General features: G+C 46.7%; 1 protein-coding gene across 1 annotated transcript; it reads right to left on the reverse strand.

Moving 5' to 3' along the window:
• Positions 1–2,175: 2,175 nt before the first annotated feature.
• heatr3 (HEAT repeat containing 3) lies at positions 2,176–13,479 on the reverse strand. The gene is made up of 15 exons (XM_062525307.1): positions 13,474–13,479; positions 12,895–13,067; positions 12,351–12,438; positions 11,380–11,477; positions 10,564–10,673; positions 10,237–10,377; positions 8,290–8,630; positions 7,406–7,496; positions 6,616–6,758; positions 6,062–6,144; positions 5,537–5,673; positions 5,063–5,151; positions 4,537–4,680; positions 3,885–4,061; positions 2,176–3,572 (listed from the first exon to the last, which is right to left on the reverse strand). Exons 2-15 carry the CDS (start codon positions 13,011–13,013, stop codon positions 3,459–3,461), a joined length of 1,875 nt encoding a protein of 624 aa, XP_062381291.1. The 5' UTR covers positions 13,014–13,067; positions 13,474–13,479; the 3' UTR covers positions 2,176–3,458.
• Positions 13,480–13,835: the final 356 nt, after the last annotated feature.

Here is a 13,835-nt window from a genome sequence, read left to right on the forward strand (position 1 = left end):
TTACTGTTTTGTAACTTCATCTCGGGGGTCACTGGCTCAAGATCCCAGTGTTGAAGCCGCACTCCTAGAGCCCTTCAGTAACACTACAACCCCTGGCAAAAAATATGGAATCACCAGTCTTGGAGGATGTTAATCCAGTTGTTTAATTTTTTAGAAAAAAGCCAGATCACAGACATGACACAAAACTAAGTTCATTTGAAATGGCAACTTTCTGGCTTTAGGAAACATTAAAGGAAATCAAGAAAAAAATTAATTAATCAGTAACAGTTGCTTGTTTTAGACCAGCCAGAGGGGAAAAAAATATGGAATCACTCAATTCCAAGGAAAAAAATATGGAATCATGAAAAACAAATTGACAAAAGAACACTTCAACGCACCACTAGTACTTTGTTGCACCACCTCTGGCTTTTATAACAGTTTACAGTCTCTGAGGCATGGACTTAATGAGTGACAATCAGTACTCTTAATCAATCTGGCTCCAACTTTCTCTGATTCCAGTTGCCAGATCAGTTTTGCAGGTTTGAGCCTTGGGATGCACCATTTTCTTCAAATTCTACTACAGATTTTCAATTGGATTGAGATCCAGACTATTTGCAGGCCATGACATTGACCTTATGTGTCTTTCTTCAAGGAATTCAACAGTTTTTGCTCTATGACAAGATGCATTATCATCTTGAAAAATCTGTTGAAAAATCATCTGAAAAATTGAAAATCTGTAGTAGAATTAAAGAAAATGGTGCATCCCAAGGCTTCAACCTGCAAAACTGATCTGGCAACTGGAATCAGAGAAAGTTGGAGCCAGATTGATGAAGAGTACTGATTGTCACTCATTAAGTCCATGCCTCAGAGACTGTAAGCTGTTATAAAAGCCAGAGGTGGTGCAACAAAGTACTAGTGGTGCGTTGAAGTGTTCTTTTGTCAATTTGTTTTTCATGATTCCATATTTTTTTCCTTGGAATTGAGTGATTCCATATTTTTTTTCCCTCTGGCTGGTCGAAAACAAGCAACTGTTACTGATCAACTAATTTTTTTCTTGATTTCCTTTAATGTTTCCTAAAGCCAGAAAGTTGCCATTTCAAATGAACTTAGTTTTGTGTCATGTCTGTGATCTGGCTTTTTTCTAAAAAATTAAACAACTGGATTAACATCCTTCAAGACTGGTGATTCCATATTTTTTGCCAGGGGTTGTATTAAAACAGTATGTATTTGAAATACACTGCTCAAAAACATTAACCCAGTAGCAGGACCAGTATCTCCCCCTTTGTGCAAAGAGGAACAGTAGTAGCCCTGCTAGAGCCCTACAGAATGACCTCCAGCAGGCCGCTGGGGTGAACGTCTTCGACTACCAGGCTTGTGCAAAATTCAGAATTGAATTGAGAATGACTCCTAAATTCCAATTAAATTCTTGAGTTTGAACTGAGGTCAAAAACGGGATGCAGAATTACAATTCGAATTTTAATTAAGGGAAGTAGAATTAAATTCAAATCAAATCATATACATATTTAAGGGTACACTGCAAATTATTTGATTCGTATCAAGATAAAAAAAAATAGATTAGAAGTGTTGGATCATTTATATTGTTTTAAGAGTGAATTTCTTAGTGTAAAGTTGAACACTAATGTATCTTAAAATCAAGCACAACCATATCTTTTTTTGTCTCAAATAGACATGAAATCTTAAAATGAGATAAATACTGTTAAAATGAGATCTTCTACATCTCCCTCAAATTCTCAGAAAAATCAGGTTACAGCATTAGTGCCATGTACTCGTCCAAGTACCCACGTGGGACACGGTTCGAATCTCACCTGCGGTCATATCCCAGAAAATATACTTGCAAAAAAAAGGAATATAATCTGAGGCTGTTTAAATTTAAGTAACCTCATTTTACAACCAGCATTTTATGCTTATATTAAGTATATTTTACTTATTTTGGGGATGTAATTTATAAGTAATCTGATGTTAAAACCAGCTATTTCAGTTTATTTTAAGTTTCCAAATATCTCTGCAGACATACTTATTTCTAGATTTTTTATTCATCTCAATTTACACAATCTTCTCAAGTGAAATCATCTTGCTGCATGGACAGAAAAATTCACTTGTTTTGAGTACCTTTTATCTCAGATTTAGTGGTTTTTTTGGAGTGTTTAACAATTAAGTTTCACAAAAAAGGTCAGATATGATCTCAACAAACACACAATTTATAATTGAAAACAGTAATCAATTACATTTCCAATGTAATTTTCCCTGAACTGAATGTATGTGAGGTTAAACACATTCTTCCTGTTACAGCATGTTACAGAACACTGTTTTATGCAAGTTAAATGAAACAAAACCATATTAACACCATATTAACTGCTACCACGGCTAATAGTTAGGAAATTACGGTATGTGACTATGGAATTGTTTTGAATTGCCATGAATTGAATTCCACTTCCTGTCATTCCAATTCAAATTCAACTTCCTGTGGGGTGGAGCCAATTCAATTCAAATTCCAACTCATGAATTGAATGGAGGCAAATTCTAAAATTCGGAATTGTGCACAAGCCTGTAGACTACACTGTCAGAAACAGACTTCATGAGATGAGGGTGGCCTGAGGGCCCGATGGCCTTTGGTCTCTCTTCACTGTCCTATGAATAGAGGCCAAAGAGTCCAAAAAATATACTGAAAAAAAAAAAAAAAAAGATTGTCTCTCGACTCTCAAAATCACTACAGTCATTTCCTGTGTATTAGTTACATTGTGCATGAGCTGCAGGACAGTGTATTGTGCAAGTTACAAGAAACAAAACCATATTACTGTATTACAGTAACTGCTCCCGTGTGTTAATCTCATAGCTGAAGAAATGTTGCAAAATCAACGTATAAGACGTGGCTAATAGTTGGGAAATTAGGGTAGTGTGACTCACTGGTAACTTACCCCACTCCCCTACTGGTCAAAGCGTGTGTGTGTGTGTGTGTGTCTTCCCCAAGCTACATATTGATGTGGTACCCTTGGGTTCCAATATAACCACAGTTAAATAACACAAGGAGTTCATTGGTTTGGATTTTTTTTTTCTTTTTTTGTCCCATCACAGTAATACATGTCTGGATATGGCTGTGAAATAAGATTGGCATGTATCATGCCTTCATTTAAATTCATAAAATAAGTTTGTTTAAATCCAAAACATGATACATAGGACCACTCTGTCCTTCTTTGTCTTCTATTTCATATACTTTTTAAACACACACACATACAAAATAATAAAAAACATTAATTTTCTCCATCAAAGGAGAGACTCAAACAAAACAAAGCCCAGGTCAGGTCCTGGGGGTGTTGTGAAGTAAATGTCCAGAGTTGACCGGATGCTGGGATGATCCGTTCTGGTGTCCTCTACTCCCGAGTCTGACATTGTTAGAGGTCACCCAGAGGTCAGTTAAGGTAGGCAGGGCAGGGCAGGTGAGCGCTGAGTGTGGTGTGAGGTCACTTCCTCTCCAGGGTCTCCAGGTAGCCGATGAACCTGCGCAGGTTCACCTTGATGTTGTCCAGCACGCACAGCTGCTCAGGGCTGTAGTTCCCTCGGCCCTCCTTGCGCAGCTGAGGAACACACACACACGTCAATTAGCAGTGTGCGGAAATTATGGCTTTGATTGCAGTGTGCGTACGTTCGTGTAGCTTTGTGTACACGAGTGTTTGTGTGTGTGTGTGGCCGTGACCTCACCTTGGTTTTGATTGGGGTGTGTGTGTGTGTGTGTCCTCACCTTGGCTTTGATTGGGGTGTGTGTGTCCTCACCTTGGCTTGGGGGTGTGTCTGTACGTTAGTGTGTGTGTGTGTGTGTGTGTGTGTGTGTGTGTGTGTGTGTGTGTGTGTGTGTGTGTGTGTGTGTGTGTGTGTGTGTGTGTCCTCACCTTGGCTTTGAAGACGGGCTGCAGGGCCTTGAGGGAGCTCAGCAGGCGGATGTTGCGGGCCGCCTTCTCGGCCTCGTCGCCGTCGGCGAACACGTCGAACAGCGCGTCCAGCGCCTCCCCACACACCACCAGGTTGGGGTCCTTACTGGCCACCGACAGCAGTGCTGTCCCGATCATCTGCCCGAGCAAAAATAGCAGCACAGCATCCAATCAGTTGGTTGAAGACGCACAGCCATCAGGAGAAAGATGCATGTGAGTCCAGAAATCTTGTGCGTGTGTGTTCATATGTGCATGCACCAGAGTGCCTGTGGTGTGTGTGTGTGTCGTACCTGTAATGTGTGTGTGTGTTTGTGTGTTGTACCTGTGGTGTTTGTGTGTGTCTTACCTGTAGTGTGTGTGTGTGTCGTAGCTGTAGTGTGTGTGTCATACTGTACCTGTGGTGTGTGTGTGTGTGTGTTGTACCTGTAGTGTGTGTGTGTCGTACCTGTGGTGTGTGTGTGTGTGTGTGTGTGTGTGTGTCTCGTACCTGTGGTGTGTGTGTGCCGTACCAGTGGTGTGTGTGTGTGTGTGTGTGTGTGTGTGTGTGTGTGTGTTGTACCTGTAGTGTGTGAGTGTCATACCTGTGGTGTGTGTGTGTGTGTGTGTGTTGTACCTGTAGTGTGTCAGCTGAGCTGGTCTCCTTGGCCAGTGTGCTTCCTGTGATGCCCAGGATGGCCAGAGCGTTCACCCTCACACTCACCACGTCACAGCGAGTGGCCGCCTCACACACACCCATCAGCTGCTGAGGACTCATACACTACACACACACACACACACACACACACACACACACACACACACACACACACACACACACACACACACACACACACACACACACACAGCAAGCATCTAAATGAGTAGGTCTTCTGTATGTTGACATCAATACACTCAATTAGAATGAATGAAATGAGTCAATTAATAAACATTGTGCTGTTTCTGGCCAGTAGCCAGTAAGACATTGAGTGATGTGATATTCAAATGGCAGCCAATCAGTAATGAGATGTTATGTGCTTATGACTGGCAGCCAATCAGTAATGAGATGTTATGTGCTTATGACTGGCAGCCAATCAGTGTTGAGAAGATGTTGCGTGTTTCTGCCTGATAGCCAATGAGGGAGGTGAGGACGCGCGTCTTACCTGTGGGATGCTTTTGGAGGCCATGATTTGCAGCAGCGAACGCAAGGCACTGGTCACTGCCTCCAGAAACTCCTCCTCCTTCAGAACCTCTGGAACACACACACACACACACACACACACACACACACACACACACACACACACACACACACACACACACACACACACACACACACACACACACACACACACACACACACACACACACACACACACACACACACACACACACACACACACACACACACACACACACACACACACACACACACAATAAAGCTCACATATACATGTCCGTGTGTGCTTGAGATATGAATATATGAATGTATGTATGTATGTATGTATGGGTGGATGGATGTAGTGAGTAAGTGAGAATGAGAGTGTGTATGTGAGAGAATGTGTGTGTGAGAGAGAATGAAAGTCTGTGTGACAGAGACAGTGTGTGTGTGTGTGTGTGTGTGTGTGTGTACTGACCTGCAGAGCTGAACACTAGGCTGGCCAGGTGCTGAGCCACTGTCTGCAGACCTGCTGTTCCACCCAGAGACTCCGTATCCATGGCAGCCAGCATGTTGTGGAGACAGGTGAGGGCCCGACACTGGACCCGGTGCATTCTGGGTAAGAGGAAATGATGATGATCAATACAAACACCTAAACCTATGATCGACATTATGTTCTATTGGTGCAACCAGCTGCAGCACTACACATGGGTTTCCACAGGACTACAAATGGGTATGAACAGGACTACAAATGGGTATGAACAGGACTACAAATGGGTTTCCACAGGACTACAAATGGGTATGAACAGGACTACAAATGGGTATGAACAGGACTACAAATGGGTTTCCATAGGACTACAAATGGGTATGAACAGGACTACAAATGGGTATGAACAGGACTACAAATGGGTTTCCATAGGACTACAAATGGGTATGAACAGGACTACAAATGGGTTTTCATAGGACTACAAATGGGTTTCGACAGGACAGGAGGATCCCGTACTTTTTGACCAGACTCCTCCAAGATGCGTTCCTCTGGCAAGCATCAACAGCAGCAGGACTGGGGAACTCTGCCTTCTTCAGGACCTGAAAGCACACACACACAACTTATTGTATTGCAATAGCAATTGCTCGACATATCAGTGTGTGTGTGTGTGTGTGTGTGTGTGTGTGCGTTTTACTTGTCTACTTGGGGGGAGGCTCTGAGAGACACCATGGGGGACCTCAGACAGGTTCAGTGTGTGTGTGTGTGTGTGTGTGTGTTCTTGTTTATTGCCTTCTGGGGGTTACTGTGGTGTATGTACTGTGGAGTGTGTGTGTGTGTGTGTGTGTGTGTGTGTGTGTGTGTGTGTGTGTGTGTGTGTGTGTGTGTGTGTGTGTGTGTGTTGTGTCTTGCCTTCTGGGGGATACTGTGGTGTATGCACTGTGGAGTGTGTGTGTGTGTGTGTATGCGTATTTATTCCTTGCCTTCTGCAGTACATTGTGGTGCATGAGGGCATGTGGTGCATGAGGGCGTAGGGCGTGGAGTGTGTGTGTGTGTGTGTGTGTGTTTCTTGCCTTCTGCGGTACGTTGTGGTGCGTGAGGGCGCTGTAGACCTCGGCGGAGAGACAGAGAGGAGACTGCAGGCCACCGGCCCCCACCGCATCAGCCTCACCCTCATCACTGCTGGACGCCTCCTCCCACTCGTCATCAGAGGGGTCTGCACACACACACGCGCACACACACGCACACACACACACACACACACACACACACGCACACACACACACACACACGCACACACGCACGCACACGCACGCACAACGCCCACACGCACAACGCCCACACGCGCACGCGCACACGCACACACACACACACACACACACACACACACACACACACACACACACACACACACACACACACACACACACACACACACACACACACACACACACACACACACACACACACAAAAATCACTTCAGTATGAAGTACTCTTTTCTGATTATTAGTTCTGATGCACTGCTACCACTACTATGCTCCTAAACATAGACAACAGACAGCCTACCTCATCAGACATCACATTACATTCCATTTAGCAGACACTTCTTGTCCAAAGTGACTTACGTATGTCAACTATGTTATAAGGGACTACATTGTCCCGGAGCAACTTGGGCTCAAGTGCCTTGCTCAAGGCCACAACGGAAGCCGGGTTTTGAACCAACATCATTCAGGCTACTACACACTAGCCCAGCTCCTTAACCACTACACTACCACCGCCCCACAGACACTACCCTCCAGAAGCAGCCTAACACACCTCTACACACACACATATTCATATACACATACACACACAGCTCTCACCTTCGGAGCAGCACATGTTGACGATGACCTCCAGAGACGTCTGCTGAGCCAAAAGCAGTGCTGTGGCCTCCCTCAGCTCCTCCCTTCCCGGCTGCACACACACACACACACACACAGAGGAACAAACACACACATGCACGCACACACACAAAGGAATACGCACATGCACGTACACACACAAAGAAATACGTACATGCACGCACACACAAAAAGCAATATGTACATGCACACACACACACACACACAAAAACACATGAATATACATTAGCAACACAATGGATTGATATCATCCATGCACAGCCTGTTATATATATAGCATAACCATTCATTGAGTACTTCTAATGAACTAATTCCTCTCCCTCTGAAAAGCAGCAGATGGCCAGGTGAGGGTTGCTATAGGACCAGAGAACCACAAGTCCCACATTAAAAGACTCAAGATTTCTTTGTTAAGTCACCAGGATTGTTATTAAAGCAGCTCAAATTGTATACGACACTGTAAGTGAATGTAATGTAACCACAGGTTTACAACCTCAGCCTCGTTTTCGCTCCGAACACGAGTCCCACAGTTGAGCAAATCCCTCCTAACCTTTAAAAGGGTGGGTTTTGAACATTCTAACCCAAGATTCCATTCCGCAACAATTCAACGTTCTAAAATTCTATGTAGAATTCAATGAACCCAGACATTCTTTAGAATGTTCATTTTCCAACATTCCAAACACACCGGTGTGACGGTACACTCTTAAGGGCTAAGTGTCCGCTCCGCTCCGAACACGAGTCCTACAGTCCTGCAAACCCCTCCCAAGCGTCCGCTCCACTCCAAACACGAGTCCCACAGTAGTGTAGACCCCTCCTAAGTGTCCGCTTCGCTCCGCTCCCTCACTCACCGGCAGCAGGTCAGAGATGTCTCCATCTTTACTCATGGCCTTGCCTCCGTTCATCCTCTCCTCCTCCGTCTCCTCCTCCATCTCCTCCTCCTCTCCCCCGTTGGCCTGATGATGATGATGATGATGATGATGCTGCTCCTCTTCTTCAGCTCCCTGCGCCTCGGCGGCGTCGTTGGCGTCGTTGGCTTCGGCGGCAAAGCGGACGGCCTCGGCCTGCAGCAGGTCTGGGATCAGCGCGCCCGCGTCCAGCTGGAGGCTGGCGGAGAGAGTGGCCACCAGGGCGCTCAGCGTCTGGGCCTGCCGCCCCGCAGGGATGCTGTTCTTCAGGTTCCATAACGAGCCTGGCCACCAGGGGGAGACAGAGAGCAGGGAACATGGAGAGGGAGAGAGAGAGAGAGAGAGGGAGAGGGAGAGGGAGAGAGAAAGAGAGGGAGGGAGAGGGAGAGGGAGAGAGAGGGAGAGGGAGAGGGAGGGAGAGAGAAAGAGAGAGGAAGAGGGAGAGGGAGAAAGAGAGAGACATTCACTATGTAAATATGTGTCTGAATAATCTGCTTTAGCAATCCAAACATATTTGTCATGTTAATAAAACTACGTAGATAGGTAGGTAGACACAAGAAGTAATGACTACCTCACGTTTATCTCTCATGAGATATGTACAGAGTGTCATACTGTAATATGTGTGTGTGTGTGTGTGTGTGTGTTCCTCAACTGCGGAGAGCGTACGCAGGAGTGTGTGCTGCGTGTCGGTGTGTGTGTGTGTGTGTTCCTCACCTGCGGAGAGCGTGCGCAGGAGTGTGCGCTGCATGTCGGTGTGTGTGTGTGTGTTCCTCACCTGCGGAGAGCGTGCGCAGGAGTGTGTGCTGCATGTCGGTGTGTGTGTGTGTGTGTTCCTCACCTGCGGAGAGCGTGCGCAGGAGTGTGTGCTGCATGTCGGTGTGTGTGTGTGTGTGTTCCTCACCTGCGGAGAGCGTGCGCAGGAGTGTGCGCTGCATGTCGGTGTGTGTGTGTGTGTGTGTGTGTGTGTGTGTGTGTGTGTGTGTGTGTGTGTGTTCCTCAACTGCGGAGAGCGTGCGCAGGAGTGTGCGCTGCATGTCGGTGTGTGTGTGTGTGTGTGTGTGTGTGTGTGTGTGTGTGTGTGTGTGTGTGTGTGTGTGTTCCTCAACTGCGGAGAGCGTACGCAGGAGAGTGAGCTGCAGGTCGGTGTGTGTGAGTGTGTGTGTGTGTGTGTGTGTGTGTGTGTGTTCCTCACCTGCGGAGAGCGTGCGCAGGAGTGTGTGCTGCATGTCGGTGTGTGTGTGTGTGTGTGTTCCTCACCTGCGGAGAGCGTGCGCAGGAGTGTGTGCTGCATGTCGGTGTGTGTGTGTGTGTGTGTGTTCCTCACCTGCGGAGAGCGTGCGCAGGAGTGTGTGCTGCATGTCGGTGTGTGTGTGTGTGTGTTCCTCACCTGCGGAGAGCGTGCGCAGGAGTGTGTGCTGCATGTCGGTGTGTGTGTGTGTGTTCCTCACCTGCGGAGAGCGTGCGCAGGAGTGTGTGCTGCATGTCGGTGTGTGTGTGTGTGTGTGTGTGTTCCTCACCTGCGGAGAGCGTACGCAGGAGTGTGCGCTGCATGTCGGTGTGTGTGTGTGTGTGTTCCTCACCTGCGGAGAGCGTACGCAGGAGTGTGCGCTGCATGTCGGTGTGTGTGTGTGTGTTCCTCACCTGCGGAGAGCGTGCGCAGGAGTGTGCGCTGCATGTCGGTGTGTGTGTGTGTGTGTTCCTCACCTGCGGAGAGCGTGCGCAGGAGTGTGTGCTGCATGTCGGTGTGTGTGAGTGTGTGTGTGAGTGTGTGTGTGTGTGTGTGTGTGTGTTCCTCACCTGCGGAGAGCGTGCGCAGGAGTGTGTGCTGCATGTCGGTGTGTGTGAGTGTGTGTGTGAGTGTGTGTGTGTGTGTGTGTGTGTGTTCCTCACCTGCGGAGAGCGTGCGCAGGAGTGTGTGCTGCATGTCGGTGTGTGTGGAGAGCAGCACGGCCTCCAGCGCTGACAGCACGGCCACGTTCACACTCCCCAGCAGCTCCGCGTTCTCCTCCGTCACCGTGTGTAGGCAGTGGGCTACTCACACACACGCACACACACACACACACACATGCACACACACACGCACAAGCGTCAACAGCAGAGAGAGGGGGGAAGCAAACAATGAGACAGAAGAAGGCTACTCTAATTTAATACGTATAAATAAATATAATACGTATTACATTGGCACAAGGTACGTTAGATGTTATTACAGTGTCTTACCAGCAGAGAGCGCTAGCTCCACCTTCTGCTCATGTCTCTCCAGGCACAACACCAGCACGTCCAACAGCCCCGCTTTATTGAACACTGATACGGCCCGACTGCTGTTCTCACTGTGACACACACACACACACACACACACACACACGCACGCACGCACCAGAGAGGGTTGAAGTGGATTAATCCAGGATGTTTGCATACACAGTGCTGCAGATGTTGATAGGTGTTGATATAACTTCTGACGTGAGGGAAATTAACTGAAGCACAACTATGCCGCTGGGCGAACTGAATTGTTTTCATACCACCCGTGGAACATTAACATTAGCTAATGAAGAACAAAGAATAAATATTTGTTTAGTTCTTTCATGTGCTTCTGTATGAGGTCTGGCTACACATATCAGGAGAGATTTCATTCCCATTCACACACACACACACAAACACTGAGAGAGAACACTGAGTGTCATTATCGCTCTTGATGTGTGTTTATCGGTCAGACACACACACACACACACACACACACACACACACACACACACACACACACACACACACACACACACACACACACACACACACACACACACACACACACACACACACACACACACACACACACACACACACACACACACACACACACACACACACACACACACACACACACACACACACACACACACACACACACACACACACACACACACACACACACACACACACACACACAACCCAGGGCCATAAGGAGACACACACACACACACACACACACAACCCAGGGCCATAAGGAGACACACACACACGTTCCTACTGGAGACTCACCACAGGTTCCAGAGCAGGTTGACGGCCTCGTTGGCCACGTCCTCCACCGTGCTCTTAGAGTTCTTCTGGCCCGGGCTCACCTCAAACCCCGAGCAGCACTGAGGACAACAACACAACAACAACAACAACAACATCATCAGGGTTTACATCAGCTAGCAGCACTGAGGACAACACGCCTCAACAACTATTGAGTGTTTTTGTTAATCTATGTCATTTTATTATTTGTTCATTTTTGTTTGATGTCTGTCTTTGTATGTCTGGTATGCTGGCGACTAAAGGCTGCTCCGTCTAACCTCTGTTGTCTTATCTATGTTTCTTGTTTGTCTGATCGTTTGTTTTACAACAGTACTTTGGTCAACTGTAGTTGTTTTTAAAAGTGCTATACAAACAAATTGACATTGACATTGACATTGACAACAACTTCAGAGTTTACATCAGCTAGCAGAGTCAGAGACTCTGGCGATCACCAGACTCAGCTCAATCTTTTAAGATTGCAAGCACTGTATTTCTACTGCACAAGAGGCATGATCAATGAGCATAGTTCAAATGACTCTGTATGTACTGTATCTGGATAGTCCTTCAACCAATCAGACCATCGATCCGGGTGTGCCTGGCGGATAAGCCAGTTTGTGATTGGTTCCAGCAAAGGGACAGCAGGTCGCTTACCCAGTCTAAGAAAACACCACGTATCAACTGAATCATCATCTCTACTCTACCCCAGAAGTGGGGAATAACGGTAAACCATGGCCCTGGAGTTTTAAGTTTTAGGTCTGAAAGGCTGGTTTTCTACCACAGGGTCTGAGCCATCAGACACACATCTTGATTATTTTAGCACACGCCGTCATGTAGCTTCAAGAGTTACGTTTATAGCTACACCACAAGTTTATGCCCATACACACACACAGACAGACAGGCAGAGAGACAAACAGAGACACACACAGATAGACAGACACACAGACGCATGTCCTTACCTCCCTGAGCAGCTTGGTGAGAGGAGTTAGGATGTCCTGTCTCACCATGTCCTCACACACATCGGGACCCCCGCACACACTCAGGTTCCTGTGCGCACACGCACACACACACACACACACACACACACACACACACACACACACACACACACACACACACACACACACACACACATCTCTGAGGCTCAGAAAAGAGATCACTCCTCTCTCCACAGCTACTTCACCCAGTGCTGCAGGAGCCAGGACTGTTTCATCGCTAAACCTTGTGTGACTGATACAGTAGATGCCGTTTCCATAACAACTTTAACCCAAGAGTATGAGAACCGAATGGACACCAAATCAACTGAATTAACCGTCTTGGTAAGAGCATAAGCATAGATGGAGCTGTTTGTCAACATGTTTTACAGTCTATGAAATAGAATGTAAACTAAGTCAACTGAATTGACCGTCTTGGTAAGAGCATACGCATAGATGGAGATGTTTGTCAACATAAGAGACAGTTCATTCAGTTTGTTTATCTTCCTCCTTTCTCCGAGAGACCCACCTGAGGGCTCCTGCCGCGGTCTCCCGCACAGCCACGCAGGGGTCGAGCAGCAGCGGCCCGAGACGACGCACCGCGTCCCGCTGGAGGAAGCTGGGGATGGTGAGGCTCTGCTGCACCATCCGAGAGATGCTCGCGCACGCACACTCACGCACGTCCGCGCAGGGACTCTGCAGCTGCGCGCACAGACATAAACAGGTTTGTTAGTTTAACGTTATCGATTGCTGATCACCTGACGTTAAGATTAAAGTGTCCCAAATTACGTTGCTTATCGAGATTTGTTCCACTGGATTGGACTCAGCGTTATCAGGTAATTTAGGAGAATGCAGCCTACTTGGAGAAATATCACCTGACACCGCACCTGAGGGTGTCTTTTGTGTATATCACAACACACAACATATGTTACTATCGGTATGCACCTCTAAACAAACGCCTTCGACAAGTTGTTGACAGTAAAATGTCCTGTTACTAGCTGCTGGCTAACTGGCTAGCATATCGCAAGCCTTTAGCACTACAGAGACCAAAACAAAGCTGACAGTCCAAACATTATGTGAATAACAGCGACAGAAATATTCCACATACTTTCTCTAAATGTTTTCTGCAGCAGGAGAATCAACTCCTACTTCAACTTCATCCTCGATGTCCACAACTTCCTTCACGAGTCCTCCAGCCGAGAACCGGGGCCTTTTAAATTTATTATTCTTAGCTTTCCCCATGCCTGTTTGTTAAAGTGCAGATGATAAACTGATGTAACGAAGAGTTTTGAGAAAAGTATTTGTGTTTACATTCATTCGGTTTAATCAAGTACTAGTCTAGACTCTCATCTTACCAACAATTCGTGTCACACAGGCTAGATATTGACCATGTGGCTACATCGGCAACTCAACTCACGTTGAAAGCCGTAGACTGAGCTGCTTTACCGTCAAGTGTGGAACATGTCGTAA

The sequence above is a fragment of the Sardina pilchardus genome, chromosome 21, assembly GCF_963854185.1.
Source record: "Sardina pilchardus chromosome 21, fSarPil1.1, whole genome shotgun sequence".
Taxonomy (NCBI): Eukaryota; Metazoa; Chordata; class Actinopteri; order Clupeiformes; family Clupeidae; genus Sardina; species Sardina pilchardus.

Bases quoted from the DNA above. Each gene is read 5' to 3' on its own strand.
- heatr3 (XM_062525307.1), bottom strand. From the start codon at position 13,013: ATGGTGCAGCAGAGCCTCACCATCCCCAGCTTCCTCCAGCGGGACGCG. The intron at 5,152-5,536 runs GTCAGTACACAC...TGTGTGTTCCAG, and splicing joins CCTAGTGTTCAGCTCTGCAG to AGGTTCTGAAGGAGGAGGAG. The intron at 3,573-3,884 runs GTGAGGACACAC...TGTGTTCCTCAG, and splicing joins AGCCCGTCTTCAAAGCCAAG to CTGCGCAAGGAGGGCCGAGG.